Below are 21276 nucleotides of genomic sequence, written 5' to 3'. Positions count from 1 at the left end.
AGCCTGCTAATACTAGCTGATATGATTGTATCATGCCAACCACTAAATGTAAACCAATGTTTAGTTCTGTGGCACTCCAGAAACTGGAGTGGTGCTTCTCATTGATCTTTGGTCTCTGATGTGTCTTTTAAAGCCACATTTAACCATTGTCCATTAGATTGTAAAAGTTTATACAAATTTATATAATTCTATAATTATCTCATACATGCTTTGTTTTCTTTACAGGGAACTGTGTGACATTGGTGACATCGGCAAACTGACAAGAGAGCAGTTTGCATTGGCTCTCTATCTAATCAATCAAAAGCTCTCAAAAGGTATTGACCCACCCCAAACCCTTTCTCCAGAGATGATCCCTCCCTCTGACAGGCTAGCCCGACAGGTAATACTCCTTCCATTTAATGACCACCTTCATTTATTTGACATTTGTAAGAATAAACATTATTGTATTGTTTTGGACAATGAAAGACAAGCTGTCATAGGCATATTAAGTTGAAGTGCTTTCACTGTGTTCTACTAATCATGCATCTCCTTTGTATGTGGGCTTTTTTTTTTCTAGCTTTCTGATGTCTATCAGTTTGCCTGTCTGTGTGAGTGTGTTAAATCTCAGTCTATCTGTCTGCGTCCTATAGTGACCATGTCTTTTGTTTCTCTCCATCACGAGTCCTTCTGTCTTCAAACATATGGCTTAGTTTTCTATTTTAAGTGCTTGCTTTTTGCATATGAGATCTGTCTTGTCCCATATGTTGTTTGTTTTTATTTTTGTGTTTTTCCCTATTCTGTTACTTTTTAAACATGGATGTAAACCTTTGCATTGGAAATTAGTTTAATAACTACATTTATTAGCTATGTAGTAAGTGAAATTACTTGTTTATTGTTTTTGATGTATGTGAACCTGTTTAATTTGAAATAACGCATGGCTGATGTTTAAATAACCCTATTTTTTGTCTTATTGCCTCTTTTTTTTCTCCTGCTCCCTCCATCCTCTGTCCTGGACAGAATAACGCTGTGTCATGTCAGGCTGCTGACTTCTCTGCCATTAAAGAGTTGGACTCCCTCAGTAATGAGATTATGGACCTCCAGAGGTGAGAGGTTTAAGCTGTAATTGGGTCATGATTTGAGAAACAGAAAGAAGTTCTTTTAGAGGTCCTATTATTTTATTTTAAAAATATAAATAAAAAAAAAATCCATCCATCCATCCATCCATCCATCCATCCATCCATCCATCCATCCATCCATCCATCCATCCATCCATCCATCCATCCATCCATCCATCCATCCATCCATCCATCCATCCATCCATCCATCCATCCATCCATCCATCCATCCATCCCCCCTACCTCTTCCCGAACCACATCAGCTGGCTTCTCTCAACATGGAGGAGCAGTGGCTCTACTCCGAGCCTCTCCCGAATCGCTAAGCTTTTCACCATATCTCTAAGGAAGAGACTTGACAACCCTGCGGAGAAAGCGCCAACAGGACTGCATCATCTGCAAAAAGCAGACGTGAAATCCTGAGGCCATCATACCGGACACCCTCCGCCACTTGGCTGTCTGAGAAATTCTGTCCATAAAAGTTATGAACAGAATCGGTGACAACGGACAGCCCTGACGCTAACTAGTCCAACGCTAACGAGAAACCAATCTGACTTACTGCCGGCTATACCAAGCTCCTGCTCCGTTTGTACAGGGACTGAGTGGCCCGTAACAATGAGCCCCTCACACCATACTCCCGGAGCACTCCCCACAGGATCTCCCGAAGGACGCGGTCAAATGCCTTCTACAAATCCACAAAATATGTGGTGAATTCCCATGCACCCTCCAGGACCTGGGCGAGGATAAAAAGCTGGTCCAGTGTTCCACGACCAGGGCGAAACCCGCATTGTTCCACTTGTAGCTGAGATTCGACAATCGGTTGGACTCTCTTTTTCAGTACCCCAGCATAGACCTTACCGGGTAGGCTAAGAAGTGTGATCCCTCGATAGTTGGAACGCACCCTCTGGTCCCCTTTGTTAAAAAGAGGGACCACCACCCCAGTCTGCCATTCCAGGGGGACCGCCCCACATGTCCACACAATGTTGCAGAGGCGTGTCAACCAAGACAGCCTTATGACATCCATAGCCCTCAGGAATTCTGGGTGGATCTCGTCCACCCCCAATGCTCTGCCACTAAGGAGTTTTCCAACCACCTTGGCTACCTCAGCCCGAGTGATGGACGGACCCTCGTCCAGATCTCCAAGCTCTGCCTCCTCTAGGGAAGGATTGTTGGTGGCATTGAGATGATCCTTGAAATATTCCTTCCACCGTCCAATGACGTCCCCATTCGAAGTCAGCAGCCCCCCAACTGCACTGTACACCTTGGCTACCTCAGCCCGAATGATGGACGGACCCTCGTCCAGATCTCCAAGCTCTGCCTCCTCTAGGGAAGGATTGTTGGTGGCATTGAGATGATCCTTGAAATATTCCTTCCACCGTCCAATGACGTCCCCAGTCGAAGTCAGCAGCCCCCCAACTGCACTGTACACAGTGTTGGTCGGGAGCGGCTTTTCTCTCCTGAGGCGCCTGACGCTTTGCCAGAACCTTCTTGGTGCCTGTCGATAGTCTTTCTCCATGGCCTCACCAAACTCCTCCCACACCCGAGTTTTTGCTTCAGCAACCACCAAAGCTGCAACCCACTTGGCCCTTCAGTACCCATCTTTTGCCTCCATAGTCCCACAAGTCAACCAGGCCTGATAGGACTCTTTCTTCAGCTTGATGGCTTCCTTTACCTGAAGTGTCCACCAACGGGTTCGGGGATTGCCACCACGGTTGAAGCTTTGTCGGATGTGGGAGGTGAAGATCTTTCTGGTAGGTTCCTGTGCCAGACGTTCCCAACAAACCTTCACAGCACGTTTGGGTCTGCCAGGTCTGTCCGTTATTTTCACCCGCCATCTGATCCAACTCATCACTAGGTGGTGATCGGTTGACATCTCTGCTCCTCTCTTCACCTGGGTGTCCAAAACACATGGTCGTAAATCCGATGACACAACTACGAAGTCGATCAGGGAACTGCGGCCTAAGGTGTCCTGATGCCATGTGCACCTTTCTGTACAAGCATGGTGTTTGATATGGCCATACTGTGGCGAGCACAGAAATCCAATAACAAAACACCACTCGGGTTCAGATCGGAGAGGCTCTTCCTCCCAATCACACCCTTCCAGGTCATTGCCCATGTGAGCATTGAAGTCTCCCAGCAAGACTTCCCCACAGGAGTCCCCACAGGGGGCACTTTCCAATACTCCCTCCAATACTTTCCAATACTCCAAGCTGCCGTTTGGTGCATAAGCACAGACAACAGTCAGAGCCTGTTCCCCAACCCAAAGGCGTAGGGAAACAACCCTCTCGTCCACCAGAGAAAACCCCAGTGTGCAGGCGCTGAGCTGGGGAACTATGAGTAAGCCCACTCTTGCCCGATGCCCCTCACCCTGGACAACTCCAGAATGGAATAAAGTCCAACCCCTCTGGAGAGTCTGTTCCAGAGCCAGAGTCTGTTCTAGAGTTGGTATCTCTCAGCCTCATACACTAGCTCAGGCGCTTTCCCTGCGAAGAGGTCATGTTCCATGTTCTGAGAGCCAGTTTCAGCAGCTGAGGATCTGAACGCCAAGGCCCCCGCCTTCGGCTGCCACCTGATCCACACTGCACCGGACCCCCATAAGCGCCTCTCCCACAGGTGGTGGGTCCATGAGAGAGTGGTCCCATGTGGCTCATTCGGACTGAGCCCAGCCGGGACCCATGGGTAAAGGCCCAGCCACCAGGCGCTCGCTGAGGAACCCCTCTCCAAGGCCTGTCTCCAGGGTGAGGCCCCGGTAACCCTAATCTGGGTTACCGGGGGAAACTGGGCCCTGATGGTCTCCATCATGTGGGGTTTTTGGATCACCCTTTGTCTGGCCCATCACCTAGGACCTGTTTGCCTTGGGAGACCCTACCAGGAGCTTTCGCCCCTGACAACATAGCTCCTAGGATCATGTAGGCACGCAAACTTCTCCACCACGGTAAAGTGGTGATCCAAGGAGAAGCAAAAATTTAAAACGGTATATTTATATTTTATATTACTATATTCAATACACATAACATACAGTACACTTTGGCGTGTGGGCCATTTAGCATTTTCTGGGTTTTTTTTTCTGTTCTGTCAAGCTTCCTTTTGCTCTGCATATGTGGTATTTATAGGCTGGTGGGTGGGAACCCTATCACAATCTCTCACACGCATGGACACACAAATAGGCAAGCAGGTGCACAGCAGGTTATGAAAGTGCTAAGAGCTAAGTGTTTTTCTTCAGTCTGATTGGAAATTCATCCAGCCCTCTTATCAGAATCTTTATCCTTGCGCCTAATACTGGTGCAAGGATTTTTCTTAGTGCAAGTCTCAACAATCATTTATTTTTCTGGATTTAATTTTAAATATTAAGTGTCTTTTTAACAATAAAAAGAAGGATTATATCAAGACATGTTCTTATCAAGATAAGAAGACTTGTGGTTGTGTACATTATAGTGTGCACAGAGGAATGTGAAAAAGGCTCCTTATTAGGAAGATTATGGCCTGTGGAAAGAGGCTGCAGGTGGGGCAGTTGGTCTGGGTCTTTAGAGCTCTTACTCTTGGTCTCTGCTGAGACAGAAAATGCTGTACAAGAGAGTGACAGACCTTGGTGTGAGAAGTTAGCCATGGTTTCCCCCACATCGTGGGCTGAGTGTATTGTTACATTCCCGTTGTCTGTACAGTTGTTGATGTTGCACGATATTGGTTTTTAGATTTAGCTCTATTTATAAATAACAGTCATTAAAACAATCATCATATATTCCTGAATTAGTACTTTTTGGGTGCTTTAGACAGTTTTGAAAGAATAATTAAACAAATAAAGTAAAATGATCTGATCAAAGCTATGTTAAGCTTGTACCAAATTTCATTAACTTCATTAACATTATTAATGCTAACTGTCATATTTGTAGATTGTGCTACTGAGTTTTATCCACACCCAGCCCCTGTTTGTGTATGGTTGAAAGAGAAAGGCAAAGGAGGTGAGAGACTGTGTTGTGAGTTGGAGTGAAGCAGAGGTGAGATTTTGAGAGCTGTGTACATGCTCTCAGTGGGGAGCAGTGTGCGTCTCCTGAGGTTAGTATTCCGTGTGACGGGCGGCGCTGCCTCACTGTTGGAGAGGAGCAGCTGGGCAGGGATGCTCATTCACACAAACATTATGTCGTTGAGAAAAAGGAAAACCTGTCACTGATCAAGGCTAACCCTTCCACTGGAGTGGAGGTTGGGGAGGGCAGATACTTTTTACTTTTCTACTTCCCTTTTCTAAGAAATTGAGAGCGCAAAAAACAAGAGGGAAGCCACAAAGAGATGGGTGAACAGACAGAAATGTGCAAGAAACAAGTCAAGAAAGGACAATAAGAAAGGTTTAAGAGAGGTATTGAGAATGGAGAGGAGCTCACAGCTAAGATGATGCATTTTGTTTGGGATTGCCTTAAGTCGCCACGACAACGAGCCACCTCCAGCGAAAGGTAGGCAAATGCTCCTTCTCTTCAGGAGCCAAGGCCTCCGGAAGGAGGAGAAGAACAGATTTAGACCGAATTTGACACTATGACGCTGCAGAGTTATTGGCTATCCTTGTTCTTACTGTAAGTCCTTGGCTGGATATTTTGAAAGAGTTGCCAAGGCTTTTATTACAGGACCTTGTCTCTTTTTGTTCTATTTTTGTATACCAGTGCATTTCTGTCTAGCACCATTTCTCTTCCATCTCTCTCTTTCCCCCCCTCTCTCAACCTCTTTTTTTTTTTTCTTTCCCTTGCTGTTTTTACTGCATTGAAATCCCAGGAGTCTGGCTGACTCAGCCTGTGTGTGTGAGAGAGAGTGAGAGAGAGATTGAGAGATTGACTCATGGCAGGAGCATTTTCTGAGTTCAGTTTTAACTCCACTGCAGCTGAGATGGAGCATTGGTTTAAATCCAGGATATTATTGAATGCATGGATTTGTTTTCTATTCATTTTTATAAACTTGACATGGTTGTGTCAACTGCCATTGCCTGAATTATTCCATGAAGCCATATTTAACTAGCTCTTTAGCTTGGTCCAAATTAGCATAACAATCTTTCAGTAGCATAGTGACACATCTGTCAAACCTAAAGATTTCTACATGCATAAAAATGTGAGCAAAACCCACAAATTTTCTAGCATACAAGCTTCATAGCAAGGGCAGTCGTAGAAGTTAATTTTTTTTTTTGCTTTTCAGGATCCAAGGTAATCTAATCTAACAGATTTGGTGACATTAAGGTTTGCACTCTGGGGTGGCCAGCCTATTTTTCTTGCAGCAGCAGCTTCTTTTTGATTTGCAGATATCCTTGTTTTATCTATTTCATTTTCTCAGTAACAGCTTCTTGACATTTATGTATCCTTTTCAGATTCATAATGTTAAGTTTTTCTCACAGGCTGAGGATGGACAGAAACACCTGTGAATTTTTTCAAATCTGAAGCAAGGCTAGAGCTTAATTTTCTATCTCTCAATGATGAAAACTTTAGATACTGTTTGTGTGATGGTGGTGACAGCTTTCGTGGTCTACCAGGTAGTCAGGAGTCTCATTTTGTCTGTATTGTTTAATTTCTTGAAAAGCAGGTTTGAGTTTTGAGTTTTTTGATTTTTTGGAGGTCCAGTTTTAATCAGTTCTATTCCTGTTTCCTGTTTAAGGCACTTTTTATTGGCTTTAATTAATTTTAACTGGGGTATAGGAAATTTGCCTTACATGCATTATATAAATGTTGGCTCAGTTTATCATCCTTGAGGATGGAGCGCCCACTCATTTTTTTCTCTCTCTCCCTCTCTCTCACTCTCTCTCCCTCTCTCTCTCTCCCCCTCCCCCTCCCTCCCTCTCCCCCTTCTCTCTCCTTTCAGCCATCTGCACATGTGCAGCTCCGCCACCTCTTCCTTCAAACACTCACACATGCGCTACCCCGCCGCAAGCACTCTCTCTGGTACACGCACAGACATGGTGCTGGAGGGGGAAGCAGTGCAGCCGGCAGGCGGATGGCTGGCAGTTCCTTCTATTGCCGCAGTGATTAAATACTCTTGCTTGTGCTGGTCTTTCAGGGAGAAAAGCTCTGTGGAACAGGAGATCAAAGAGAAGGAGGAGAGCATCAGAGAAAGGACCAGTGAGGTGCAGGTAAGGATGTTTGTGTGTATGGAAATTCATGGCTTCCAAATGTTGGAGTTGCCCTTAATTACTGCATGTACATCACACATGGCTTTCACATAGACAGTGCATTTGTTTGTCTCTCATTAACTACAGATTGATTGCTGATTGAGTGCTCCACTCATTATCAAATACATTCTTTCTTGTCTGTGAGAGGGTGTGTAAAAGATTTTGTGAAACCCTCGCGGAATGTGTGAGGGTGTTCTATTGTTTATTGTTGAAGCTGCTTTGAAAGCCAGCCCTTATTTTTTTCCTGTTTTCCACTTTCACTTGCAAAATCCCTGCATTTGGGTAGCTTAAACTCAGTTATTTTTTTCCATTATGGCTGTACCATATGGACAATACTAGTGGAGTTATTGGTATATATTGGTATATGCTTAGCAATATATAAAAATGCACTGGTGAAATAATAATGTTACATGCCTAAAGAGGGGTTTGTGTTATTTTCATTAAAATAATTGACATTTAAATACCTTAAACACCTTAATTTATCAGACAGCCCACAGAAACAGTCATGTGGAACTGTGTGATTGGTTAAGATGCTCACAGCACCCAGAAGTAACATTGGTTAAAGGCCTTGTTTGCAGCCTTCTTTGACAACTGGATTGTAAAAACTAGTATCACAATAACAATAAACAGACAGCATATTGTGAGGCTCATTCTCATTAAAACATACTCCTGGTTCATTTGCTTTTACCTGTTAGAGTTCATTGTAAAAGAAGTGATGCTCTGGCAAACAAGAGGTGACTGTCATGAGTGAGGCATATTTCCCAGTTTAAGATTTTGCAAAGAATTTTTGTAGCATTTTTCCTTGATTATTTGCCTTTTGCTCATCAGGGACTACAAACTCAGCCAGAAACCTTACCATAGAATAGCAGTGCTAGTTCATGAAGTCTTTCTTATGAAGTCCTTCTAGTTCATATCTCAGCTGGAATAAATCTGTTTGTTTATTTATAGACAGGGAATTTATCAATGCTGCTTTCCCTGGTTAGCTTTCTGATATGTAATATCTTTGTATAAACAGATCTGGCCAAAATGCCAGCATATTCAGTTTCTGCAATAGGCAATATCGACAACAAACCAGTGAGAGCGATGGGAAGACAAAGAACGAGTCCCCCTGCTGCGTAGCCATATTGGTGCTACACATGCTCCGTTTCCCTGGAGTTCTTCTGGGACACTTTCAATCCACGCCACTTACAAGCTATGTTCAGTCTAAAAGCGAAAGTGCTCAATTGCGACTTACTGCTCAAATACTTACTTACTTACTTACTTACTTACTTACTTACTTATTTATTTATTCATTTATTTATTTATTTATTTATTTATTTTTCCTTTCCACCTTTTTGCTTCCCACATTGGTCAGACTTCTGAACTGACCCGCATGTACAAAGAACAATGCTTTATCCAAAAAACTGCAGTTCTGTCTTTCACATGCTTTTCACTTGATATATAAAAATTGTCTCTGCTTGTTTTAATTGTGGAAGTCAATTAAATAGAGAAATCATCTATCAAATGTTACTGATTAACAGCCTTGTCTGCTTAATGTCCCCCTCCCCAAAAAGTGTCCTTAAAGTAGGTTTTGAATAGCTGTCCATTTCAAGTCTTCTGTTATAGAACAGCATTATTATTGTTTACACTGCCTGTACTTGTCTTGTTTGTCGTACAAATTGAAATGTGAAATGTAGCCATAGTAACAGGCGTTTGGATGATGCTGCTGTAAAGGGTCTATTGCATCCAGTGTGAAATTATGATGAATATTGAGTGTGACTGACCTAAAAGCCTCGGGAATTCCAATCTGGCTGAGCCAATCAGAGATTGCATTGCCACGTATGACAAATGCCTGCTAGTCATTCATGTTCTTTCAGTGTCGAAGATGGTGTTTCTGTTTCTACTCAAAGAAACAGGATTTGGTTTGGAATTTGTGTAGTCTTGATTGTGCAATTGTCTGACTCCTCCTTTACTAAATTGCAGTGCTCAAATTGACCATTAGCTAACTATGATGAAGGTCTATACCTGATGGGATCTCCTTAGTGAGAAGTTATGATTAATGATAACAATGTGTGCATAAGGATAATGAAAGATCAGTGCTTCACACTTTGATTCTCACTGTAATCAATATATGCTTAAGCTTTTAATAGACTTGAAAGACTGCAGATGCAACCCTGAAATGAATAATAAAACAGATAATGAGAACTTGGATCTTTGTTTAATTGTGGCCTGGTGAACAGCTTACTTCAAATATTTTCATGAAGATCTTGAGTTTTCTCCAACTAGAGCTGGGAATCATTTTAAATACTTTGACTAAGATCCACATTTTTTAACAATACTTTTTTGATATTGTTGTTTAAATGAGAAACTGAAAGTGGGTGTGGCTTAAACAAGAAATCAGTTTGAGGTGCTGAAAGTTGGGTGTATTTAATGACCAACAGATTACAGTCTAATGAAGATGCGCTGATGTTAATAGCATGCATACAGAATGTAGTCACTCCCAAGTGTAGATGCCTCTTGGCTCACGGATGCTACATATGACTACATAATTATTGAAATTTGGATTTGATTGACAAAAGATTTTACAGTTCTCTGTACTAAGTTAATTTGGTTAATACTAGGCATTCATATGTTGGCAGATTGTTTATTGTTAACTGTTATTTGTCATTTAACCAGGAATCCTACAACCCCAATTCCAATGAAGTTGTGACATTGTGTAAAACATGAATAAAAACAGAATACGATGACTTGCAAATCCTTTTTAACCTATATTCAATTGAATACACTACAAAGACAAGATATTTAATGTTCAAACGGATAAACTTTGTTTTTTTGCAAATATTCACTCATTTTGAGTTTGATGCCTGCACCATGTTCCAAAGAAGTTGGGACCGGGGCATGTTTACCACTTTGTTACATCACCTTTCCTTTTAACAACACTCAATAAGCGTTTGGGAACTGAGGATACTAATTGTTGAAGCTTTGTAGGTGGAATTCTTTCCCATTCTTGCTTGATGTACAACTTCAGTTGCTCAGCAGTCCGGGGTGTCCGTTGTTGTATTTTGCATTTTATAATGCGCCACACATTTTCAATGGGAGACAGGTCTGGACTGCAGGCAGGCCAGTCTAGTACCCACACTCTTTTACTACGAAGCCACCCTGTTGTAACACATGCAGAATGTGGCTTGGCATTGTCTTGCTGAAATAAGCAGGACGTTCCTGAAAAAGACGTTGCTTGGATGGCAGCATACGTTGCTCCAAAACCTGTATGTACCTTTCAGCATTAATGGTGCCTTCACAGATGTGCAAGGCCCATGCCATGGGCACTGACACACCCCCATACCATCAGAGATGCTGGCTTTTGAGCTTTGTGCTGATAAAAATCTGGACAGTCCTTTTCCTCTTTGGCCCGGAAGACACGACGTCCATGATTTCCAAAAACAGTTTGAAATGTGGACTCGTCAGACCACAGGACACTTTTCCACTTTGTGTCAGTCCATCTCAGATGAGCTTGGGCTCAGAGAAGCTGGCGGCGTTTCTGGGTGTTGTTGACATATGGCTTTCGCTTGGCATGGCAGTTTTAAATTGCACTTGTAGGTGGAGCGACGAACTGTGTTCACTGACAGTGGTTTTCTGAAGTGTTCCTGAGCCCATGTGGTAATATCCGTTACAGAATGATGTCGGTTTTTAATGCAGTGCCGCCTGAGGAATCGAAGGTCACGGGCATTCAATGTTGGTTTTCTACCTTGCCGCTTACTTGCAGAGATTTCTCCAGATTCTCTCAATCTTTTGATGATTATGGACTGTAGATAATGAAATCCCTAAATTCTTTGCAATTGCACGTTTTTAAACTGTTGGACTATTTGCTCACGCAGTTGTTCACAAAGTGATGAACCTCGCCCCATCCTTGCTTGTGAACGACTGAACCTTTCAGAGATCCTCCCTTTATACCCAGTCATGACACCTGTTTCCAATTAACCTGTTCACCTGTGGAATGTTCCAAACTGTTTTTTGTTTTTTGAGCATTCCTCAACTTTCCCAGTCTTTTGTTGCCTCTGTCCCAACGTCTTTGGAATGTGTTGCAGGCATCAAATTGAAAATGAGTGAATATTTTGCAAAAAACAATAAAGTTAATCCATTTGAACATTAACTATCTTGTCTTTGTAGTGTATTCAATTGAATATAGGTTGAAAGGGATTTGCAAATCATCATATTCTGTTTTTATTTATGTTTTACACAATGTCCCAACTTCATTGGAATTGGGGTTGTAAAATAAAAGACACAAACTATAAAAAAAAATATTTTCTGAAACAAATAGTTCTGGTATACACTTAATAGAGGTGCAGTGATATACACTTAGATATGAGTGCACTCATTAACTGACTTTTGTATTTATGTGCTAGATATTAAAATGTTTTTCTTGTTTGGACAGTGGAATGTATTGCTGAAGACTCTGGTACTGTTAAAACTGAGGAGCCATGATTATTTGACCGGAAATGACTACTAAGCTTCTAAAATCTCTATATTTTAAGTTTTAAAGGTGTATTTACCTCTTATTACTAGCCCAAGTTAAAACAAACATAAGTACTATGACCAGTCCTAGCTTTATCTCAGTGTGCCTCAGTAGGTCTCGAAAGTTGTCGCCTTCCACCATGTCCTCTGTAATTTTGCACACCCATGTTTGATTTCCTCTCTGCTGTGCATCACACTTCCTCTTGGAGACCAAATAGTTGACCATCTTATCATTTGCAGATGTTTGCTTTTGATATAAAAAATTGTAGTTATGCTGCCATCCTCTCAAAGTTATGCCAAACACCCATATTTTTTGTTGCACATTACGTTTTATTAAAGCATTCCTTAACATGCTTAATTGGCCAGACAAATTTTGAGTTTTGATAACCAGCCATTCCTTCAACATTACAACGACATTACAACAGCTGTTGTAAATCACTAATTTTGTTGTTCACACTGAGACCAAACATAGATGGTCTTTGAAACTCTAGCTCATGGTCTTTATAAGGCTATGGCATTGCCAGTTATCTACCCTGTTGAGCCAATCCTTTATGCTTGGAAGCAGTTTCCAGTAATGGAGCTCAAGCACAATTAAATAGCTATTTTGCCTAGTCTTTAGAGGCAGAGAAAGAAGCATACAATTAAGTACAGTTGGTTTATATGTCTACATTATGTTACAAGTTACTCTCATTGCTCTCCCTCCCTCTCTAGGACCTGCAGGATGAAGTGCAGAAGGAGAGCGAGGAGTTGCGGAGGCTGCAGACCGAGCGACAGGAGGTGCAGGAAGCGCTGGAGAGACTGGATGAGCAGAAGTCATCTCTGGAGGAGCAGCTCAAGCTCATACGGCAGCAATGCAGTCAGGAAAACCAGCTGGTGTGTGAAAGAGAACAAGAATCAGCTAGTGCTTTGTCTGGCTTACATACACAGTTCTTGTCACTCTGTATGCTTCATCATGCTTCAAGTATGATTCAGACTTGAAAATCAGATACATTTATCAGCAAAGAGGAAGAGGCAGAGTCCTTGTTAATGTGTTCATCATAACTATAAGTGGGCGGTATGGCCAAAAAATGTTATTGCTGTAAAATTAGGATTTAAGTTTCTGCAAATAATCAGGGTAGAGTGTAATTTTTTTTAGATGCTTAAAATCTCTTTTTGTAGGTTACCGGGAGATTATTATTTAGGGATTTCCCTAAATATTTCCCTTCACTTTTAATAAGAATCTAATTTAAAGCAATAATGTAGAAATCTTTTTTGTTCAAATTCAAAGAAGTAGTGTTACTGAGTCAGGATGAAAACAAAATACACTTGAAATAAGGTGTATGAATCCTCTTATAAAGTCTTAAATACTGATTTAAAGTCAGAGGCATCAGGTTGGATTTTGCTGGAGTTGTTTGTACCACACACAGGCTCAAAAAAACATTCTGCTCGATGTTTAATTTCAAATTCAAAATCAACATTATTCTGATGAGGACATGATGTCAATAATAGATCATTCACTTATGAGTCATGTCCTTCACGTTTTTACTGAGTTCTCTTCAAATGCTCTTTTAACATGCTCACAAACGTCAGATTCGTGCAGATTGGTCACTGGTGTCTCCACTGCGACCCATTCTACTGCCAGTGTCTTTGTCTGTGGAGATTGCATGGTTATGTGCTTGATTTATACACCTGTTAGCAATGGATGTGGCTGAAACACCTGAAATCAATAATTAGTGTGTATATACTTTCAGCCATAGTATTTCAGCACCAGTTTTCAAATATGAAGTGTTCTGGATGTTAATATTATTAACTTGATTCTTGATGTTATACAGCTTTGTTTATTTTAGGGTCATAAGCTCTGTTCATCATTCTGGATACTCACATTTTTACAGCTATTTTTTACAGCTTACTACTAATTATTTGCACAGGACTTACATATTAGAATCTTTTTATACCTGCAGCAAAATTTGTGTATGTCATTCAGTGGTGATTGTGAACTTTGGAGTGGCAGTTTATTAGTATAGACAATAACTGCTCATTGTTATGAATTGCTGTTGTGTTTGTGTGTTCAGATCCAATCCCTGCAGGTAGAGCACTCAGAGCAAGAGCAGAGGATTGGAGACTATGAGGATGAGCTGGTGAGGGCTAGAGAGGAGCTGCTCCGTCTGCAGGAGGAAACGCGCAGTCTGGGAGAAAAAGTGCGATCAGCCCGTGCTCAGCTCTGCCCCCTGCAGGACGCAGTAACAGAGTCACACACACAGATTGCTCAGGTCTGCTAGCTGTCCACCCTGTCTTACCTGTCTTAAGAGGCCATTTTTAGAATATATAAACACTTAAAGTCTCTGTTAGTGCAATATGTTTAGCCTATTGAGAGTTATGTAAGAAACCATTTACATTGATAGCATTTTATTTCAAATGACATGAAGGACCCTCTTTTAAAGAAAGGGGACCGAAGAATGCGTGTTCCAACTATCGGGGGATCACACTTCTCAGCCTACCTGGTAAGGTCTATGCAGGGGTACTGGAGAAGAGAGTCCAACTAATAGTCGAATCTCAGCTACAAGAGGAACAATATGGATTTCGCCCTGGTCGTGGAACACTAGAGCAGCTGTTTATCATCACCAGGGTCCTGGAGGGTCCGTGGGAGTTCGCCCAACCAGTCCACTTGTGTATTGTGGATTTAGAGAAGGCATTCAACCGCATCCCTCGGGGAATCCTGTGGGGAGTGCTCTGGGAGTACGGGGTGAGGGGCTCGTTGTTATGGGCCACTCAGTCCCTGTACAAACAGAGCAAGTAAGTCAGATTGGTTTCCAGTTAGGGTTGGACGCCATCAGGCCTGTCCATTGTCACCGATTCTGTTCATAACTTTTATGGACAGAATTTCTCAGAACAGCCAAGTGGCGGAGGGTGTCCGGTATGGTGGCCTCAGGATTTCACGTTTGCTTTTTGCAGATGATGTGGTCCTGTTGGTGTTATCAGGCCGGGACCTCCAGCTCTCTCTGGACCAGTTTGCAGCCGAGTGTGAAGCGGCTGGGATGAAAATCAGCACCTCTAAATCTGAGACCATGGTCCTCAGTTGGAAAAGGGTGGATTGCTCTGTCCAGGTTGGGAGTGAATTCTTGCCCCAAGTAGAGGAGTTTAAATCTCTTGGGATTTTGTTCACAAGTGAAGGAAGGATGGAGCGAGAGGTTGACAGCCGGATTTTCACGGTGTCTGCAATAATGCGGACCCTATACAGTCCATCAAAGTGAAGAGAGAGCTGAGCCAAAAGGCGAAGCTGTCAATTTACCGGTCAATCTACGTTCCGACTCTCACCTATGGTCACGAGCTTTGGGTAGTGACTGAAAGAACAAGATTGCAGATACAAGTGGCCGAAATGAGCTTTCTCCGCAGGGTCGCCGGGCGCTCCCTTAGAGATGGGGTGAGAAGCTCAGCGATTCAGGAGAGGCTCGGAGTAGAGCCACTGCTCCTCCACATGGAGAGAAGCAAGTTGAGGTGTTCGGGCATCTGGTACGAATGGCCTCTGGACGACTGCCCCCGCGACCCGGACTCGGATAAGCAGATGATGATGGATGGATGGATGGATGGATGGATGGATGGATGGATGGATGGATGGATGTTTTTCAAATGACATGAAAGATATCTCCACTCTTTCTTCTCTCCTCCCCATTGCACCCCATATGCTGTCTCTTATACTTTTCCTTCTCTCTTTCTCATCTCCATCGCCTGTTCTTTGTGTGGGTTGTTCGTTCTTTCTTTCTTTTTATTTTATTCTTTCCCTTTTTGTTGTCTTTTGCTTTCTTTCTTTTATCCTCTCCTGTTTTTCATTTTCTATTTCTCATCTTTCTTTGTTGTTTTCTTTCTTCTTTCTCATCCCTCTCTCTCTTTCTCTGCTACTGATCTGTGCTGCAGATGCAGGAACAATTGACTGAGCTGAAGACAGAAGAGCGAGAAGTTACGGCTCAGCTCACCTGGAAAGTCCTAGAAGAAGAGCCTGCGCTTGTGAATGGAACAGTGCCTCCTGCTGAACAACACAAACAGGTGCAGTGGCCACAACTGACAGAGCAGCCTCCCACTAAACCAAAGGATGAGGAGGAGGAGGAGGAAGATCAGAGCAATACAGATGAGCCACAGGAGCTGAGGGTGACTGAGGAGCAGCCTGATGAAGAGTCAGCAGAGGTATCCTCCAGTCCTGAAGAGTCTGAGCCAAAAGCTGACCCTCTGAATGACCTGTACACCAGCATGCTGTCCAAAGCTGGTACCATCAATACTGCCTGGCCTCAGAACCACATGGTGAGAAACTGTGGCTTATTACATTACATTACATTACATTTAGCAGACGCTTTTATCCAAAGCGACTTACAAATAATGTGGTACATAGAACAAACATAGTCAGGCCTTAAAGGAGGCCAAGGGGTAATAGCGGGGTAGAGAAGGGAAGGAGGGCAAGAAGGAGATGAGGTTGGTAGTGGCTAGATTTGCAAGAGGCGATTAGAGCAAGTGCTCCCCGAAGAGCTCTGTCTTCAGGAGTTTCTTAAACATAGCGAGGGACGCCCCTGCTCTGACAGCGGAAGGTAGCTTGTTCCACCATTGGGGAATCAAGTATGAGAACAGTCTCGATTGCTTTGTGTGAATGTTTGGCAAAGCTAAACGACGTTCATTGGAGGATCGCAGCGGCCGTGCGGTGCTGTAAGCCTTTAGGAGCGAGTGCAGGTAGGAAGGAGCCTGCTGTGTAGGCCACCTTGTAGGCAATTATAAGAGTTTTAAATTTGATACGAGCAACAACCGGTAACCAGTGTAGCTCAATGAGCAGTGGGGTGACATGCGCCCGTTTTGGTTGGTTAAAGACCAGACGCGCTGCAGCATTCTGAACCATCTTCAGTGGTTTTACAACACAGGCCGGGAGGCCCGTCAGTATGGCATTGCAGTAGTCGAGGCGTGAGATGACCACTGCTTGTACCAAGAGTTGGGTGGCTTGTTGTGTTAGAAACGGCCGTATTCCTAGCAACCTTTGTCGGGGAGAGTGAGAGTGAATCGATGGTTATGGTGAAGTTGTGTTGAATGGATTGTTTAGCTGGTATAACCAGAAGTTCAGACTTGGACAGGTTTAGTTGAAGGTGGTGTTCCTTCATCCATGCGGATATGTCCGAGAGGCACTGCGATATCCGCACAGAGATCGATGGGTCATCAGGCGGGAATGACAGATAGAGCTGGGTGTCGTCAGCATAGCATTGGTACGAGAAGCCATGTGAGCAGATAACCCGGCCTAGAGAGGTGGTGTAAATAGAAAAGAGAAGGGGTCCCGGTACCGATCCCTGGGGAACCCCAGTGGATAGCGAGTGGGCTGAGGAGAGCTCTCCATGCCACGATACCTTGAATGAGCGCCCAGTGAGGTACGATCTGAACCATAGTAGCACATTGTCTGAGATACCCATGTTTGATAGAGTAGACAGGAGAAATTCATGATTGACTGTGTCAAAAGCGGCTGAGAGGTCCAGCAGAATGAGTACTGAGGACTGTCCTGCAGCTCTGGCAGTTTTAGTGCCTCAATCACAGATAAAAGAGCCGTTTCAGTGGAGTGCCCTTTTTTAAAACCTGATTGATTTGGGTCCAGGAGGTCATTCTGGGAGAGGAAACCAGAGACCTGACTGTAGACTGCTCTTTCTATAGTTTTGGAAAGAAAGGGTAGTAGTGAGACTGGCGTGTAGTTATCAACCTGGGCAGGGTTGCAGGAAGGCTTTTTAAGCAATGGTGTGACTTGGGCTTGTTTAAAGATAGTTGGAAACACACCAGTAGTTATGGAGGCATTGATGGTGTGTGTGATAGCTGGGATGATAGCAGATGCAATGGTTTGTAGTAGGTTGGTAGCAATCGGATCAAGTGGACATGTAGTAGGACGGCTACATGTTACAAGAGTCAGTGCCTCGCTCTCAGTGAGAGGAGTAAACGAGGAGAAGATGGCACCTTTGGTCGAGGGATACAGAGGAGCAGAGCATGTGGTAGGACCGCTACACGTTGCATCAGTGAACTGGCTGCTTATGGCCGCCACTTTCCCAGTGAAAAAAGAGGCAAGGGCTTCGGCTGTAAGGCAGGTAGCCGGAGGTGGCGGTGGAGGATTGAGCAACGTATTAAACGTTGCAAATAGTTTCCGGGAGTCAGTGAGAGAGTTGATTTTGCTGTGATAGAATTCAGCTTTTGCAGTAGTGAGGCAGGTTGAGAACGAAGCCAGGAGCAGTTGGTAGTTCTGTAGGTCTGCATGTATACGTTTTTCCCGCCATTTTCTTTCAGCAGCCTGGAGCGCAGTTCCCTTACTGTATCATTTTTAAGCCATGGCTGTGGTTTATTTGACCGCATGACTCTAGTAGTTAGGGGACAGAGGTTGTCCAGACATGAGCTTAGCGTTGAGCAGAGTGCATCAGTGGCATCATTTACATTGAGTGATGAAAATGATCCTGGTGGAGGCATATTATCAGTGACCAGTGAGGAGTACTGGTCGGCCGAGAGGTCTCTAAGATTGCGGCGGAACGAGACCATAGTTGGAGCAGCTTTTGGTTTTTTCTCAATACACACATTGAGTTGTATGAAATAGTGATCTGAGAGGTGCAGAGGAGTGACAGTTAGTGAGTCAGTGTCACATTTGCGAGTAAAAATTAAATCCAGATTTTTACCAGCTTTATGAGTCGGAGGGCTTGGAACCTGCTCCAGATCGAAAGAGTGCATGAGGGATATGAAGTCTGTGGAGCACGGACTGTCAAGGTGGATGTTCATATCACCTAGAATAAGCATGGGACAGTCTTGATCTGGGATAGAAGAAAGCAGCATATCAAGTTCATTTGTAAACTCGCCCATTTGCCCAGGAGGACGATAGATGACAATAATGCCAAGTTTAGCTGGAGTATTAACCAGCGTGGCATGATACTCAAAAGAGGCGTACGTATTTGTTGGTAGCAGTGGCGTGTGTTTCAAGCCATTTGCAATCAATAGGCCAGTCCCGCCTCCTCTTCCTGAGGGACGAGAGGTATGAGAGAAGGAGTAGTTGTTTGATAGAGCCGCCGGAGTAGCAATGTTTTCTGGTTTAATCCAGGTTTCAGTCAGAGCCAGTAGTTGTAATGATAAATGATTGGCATAAGAGGCGATAAAGTCAGCTTTGTTAACGGCTGACTGGCAGTTCCACAGCCCAACTGAGAATGAGGCAGCAGTGGGCGTGGTTTGCCGTAGTCGCCTTAGGTTAGAATGGTTCTGGCGCCTGTGTGTTATTTTGCGCCTTCTGTGCATACCGCAGATAACAGGGATGTGTTGGAAGCACATTTTGGGAGGCAGCAGGACTGGCAGGCTTGCCCGGTGGACTCGCGCAGGTAGACTCGCAGGTCTTTACCCAACGGCTGATGCCTCAGCGACTGGGCGGGGTAAATAGGAGTGCAAATTGCAAACAGCTGTTAGCGTGTTAGGAGATCAGCGCGACCAGACTGCCTTTATATGCCGCGAGTGTGTACGTCAGGGGGTTTGCCACGCCCCCTCGACCGAAACTAGCCCTGGAACCGTCTGAAACAGCACTTAAGGTGCGTTTGGTTGGTGTGGTTATTAACCTCCATATGTGATAAATGTGGTGTTAAAATGCATCAGGTGAATGCTTTTTTTTGGATGAACTGAAATGAAAATAAATGAACTGAACTTTGTAACAAACTGAGACTACAAATGGCCTTGACATGCTTGCAAGGACTGTTCTTTCTGTTTCTGCTGTTTTGCTTTTTTGTATTCTGCATATTAAGTGACATTTTGTTTTCAAATGATATCCGACCAATTATTGAGATGTTGTTGGGTGGTGTTGAACAGATCAGCACGTCTAATGTCCCTCTTAGAAATGGTGAAATGGTTTTACACAGCTGATATTTTCACAGTTACTTTGCTACTGCAGTTCAAACTGTTTAAATGTGTCTGCACTGATTGGAACAGAAGAGCAAAAAAAAAAAAACTTTTGTGGGCCTTTTTGATCTTTTTCTTTTCCTTATTTTTCTTTGGTAATAATTTACCAAATAGTTCATCCTTTTTTCTCTTTCATCTGAAAACCAAAAGTGCAGTTTTTATAGTTGTTGGCCAAAATGTCAGTGCATCCTTAGTTCTAATTAATTCAGATTTTTGGACAAAATAAAATTCTTTGGCAATTTTAAAACCTAAAAGTAAAATAAAAATAACCCTGTACTGTAATAAATACATCTTAAAGAACTGTGGTGTCATGTGGTATGATGTCATGATGCACTTCATTTTTCAGAAAGAATTATAGTCTGGTTGAATTAGATGAATGTCACACATGTACTGCTGCTATAATGAGCACTGTATAACAGAATGAGTGTGGGTTACATTGGGCTGTTTTGGTGTTCTCAGGAAAACACCAGTTCTCCTGCAGTAGTGGAGTCGGAGGTGAGGGAAGCAGAAGAGGAGGTGAAGCAGCAGCCCACTGGCATTGCAACCAAGGTCAGCACACTCACGTTTTTAAATAGAAGGCTGTTTAGCAGTTTTTCTTTGCAAAAACTACAAAAGAACAATGGGCAGAAATTCTGTTTTAAGAGTAATGCCATACCACATGCATTTTATCCCATTGTTGTGATATCAGCATTTCATCAATATGCAAATCTTTCAGCTTTTTAAAGCACTTAATTGTAATTACAAGTAATTGTAATACGTACTTTTAATATTAGTTTGGAAAAGAAACCTCTCAAATCATTTATTGGTCAAAACGGTGAAAATTCAACATTACTTAGAAAAGTTTTAAAAAAGAAAGGCACCCCAAGCTTTTATTAGCAGTCTAAATTGTTTGTACAAACCTCTATTCAAGTTGGCTTTCTTACTGGGTGATGTGCAGGTGGAGTCTCCAGCAGCAGAACAGAAGGAAGAGCCCTCCCAGCCTGTTCTTGCTCGCCCTGGCAGCCCCTCTTCTGATGATTTCTTCCAGTCTGACCCCTTCACAGACAGTAAGATACTCAAACCTGGTTACATACAGACACGCACGCTCATCAGTTTGGCCAGATCTCAAGTGTGACATTAATCACTGTATTTTTGTGCAGGTGATCCTTTCAAAGATGATGACCCCTTCTCAAAAGTAGACATTTCTGGTAAGCAGTCTTGACTTTAGCCAGTGCTGAGGTTACAATTACAGCCTTCTGTCTAAGACGTTGGTTTTAAAGCACCAATTATGACCTCAGACCATACTGAAAATTGATTGTTCTACTGTCCAGATCCCTTCGGAGGTGATCCCTTCAAAGGCACAGATCCATTTGCGACAGACACCTTCTTTAAACAGTCTTCCTCAGCCAACTTTCCCACTGGAGACCCCTTTGCTTCCTCTGACCCGTTCAACTCAAACACAGGCTCTGCAGACCCAGACCTGTTCTCCTCCCAGCTTAACAACACCACTGGGTCTGATCCATTCTCTTCCAGAGCCGGAACTGCAGTCACAGCGGACCCCTTCAGTTCCAGTGGTAATGCACCATTCGTATCCAAAAAGGATACAGACTCTGATCCTTTTAGTTCCGCGTCTGGAGCAGGAGATGACCCATTTGGTGGTTCAGATCTACCAGCAGT

The 21276-nt window shown here is 43.3% G+C and overlaps 1 protein-coding gene across 3 annotated transcripts in view; it reads left to right on the top strand.

Moving 5' to 3' along the window:
• eps15 (epidermal growth factor receptor pathway substrate 15) overlaps window positions 1–21276 on the top strand; it is a 45661-nt gene that overhangs the window by 12836 nt on the left and 11549 nt on the right. For all 3 annotated transcript variants that reach the window (XM_017693549.2, XM_017693550.2, XM_017693548.2), the window contains exons 11-20: window positions 226–379; window positions 997–1082; window positions 7116–7188; window positions 12430–12591; window positions 13770–13967; window positions 15610–15990; window positions 20080–20169; window positions 20558–20666; window positions 20760–20807; window positions 20931–21274. In XM_017693549.2, coding sequence (XP_017549038.2) covers window positions 226–379; window positions 997–1082; window positions 7116–7188; window positions 12430–12591; window positions 13770–13967; window positions 15610–15990; window positions 20080–20169; window positions 20558–20666; window positions 20760–20807; window positions 20931–21274 — 1645 coding nt within the window. The remainder of the gene's footprint in view (window positions 1–225; window positions 380–996; window positions 1083–7115; window positions 7189–12429; window positions 12592–13769; window positions 13968–15609; window positions 15991–20079; window positions 20170–20557; window positions 20667–20759; window positions 20808–20930; window positions 21275–21276) is intronic.

This window comes from Pygocentrus nattereri, chromosome 28 (assembly GCF_015220715.1).
Source record: "Pygocentrus nattereri isolate fPygNat1 chromosome 28, fPygNat1.pri, whole genome shotgun sequence".
NCBI classification, from domain to species: Eukaryota; Metazoa; Chordata; class Actinopteri; order Characiformes; family Serrasalmidae; genus Pygocentrus; species Pygocentrus nattereri.
The sequence above is the reverse complement of the archived record's forward strand: the minus strand, read 5'-3'. Positions and strand labels throughout refer to the sequence as shown.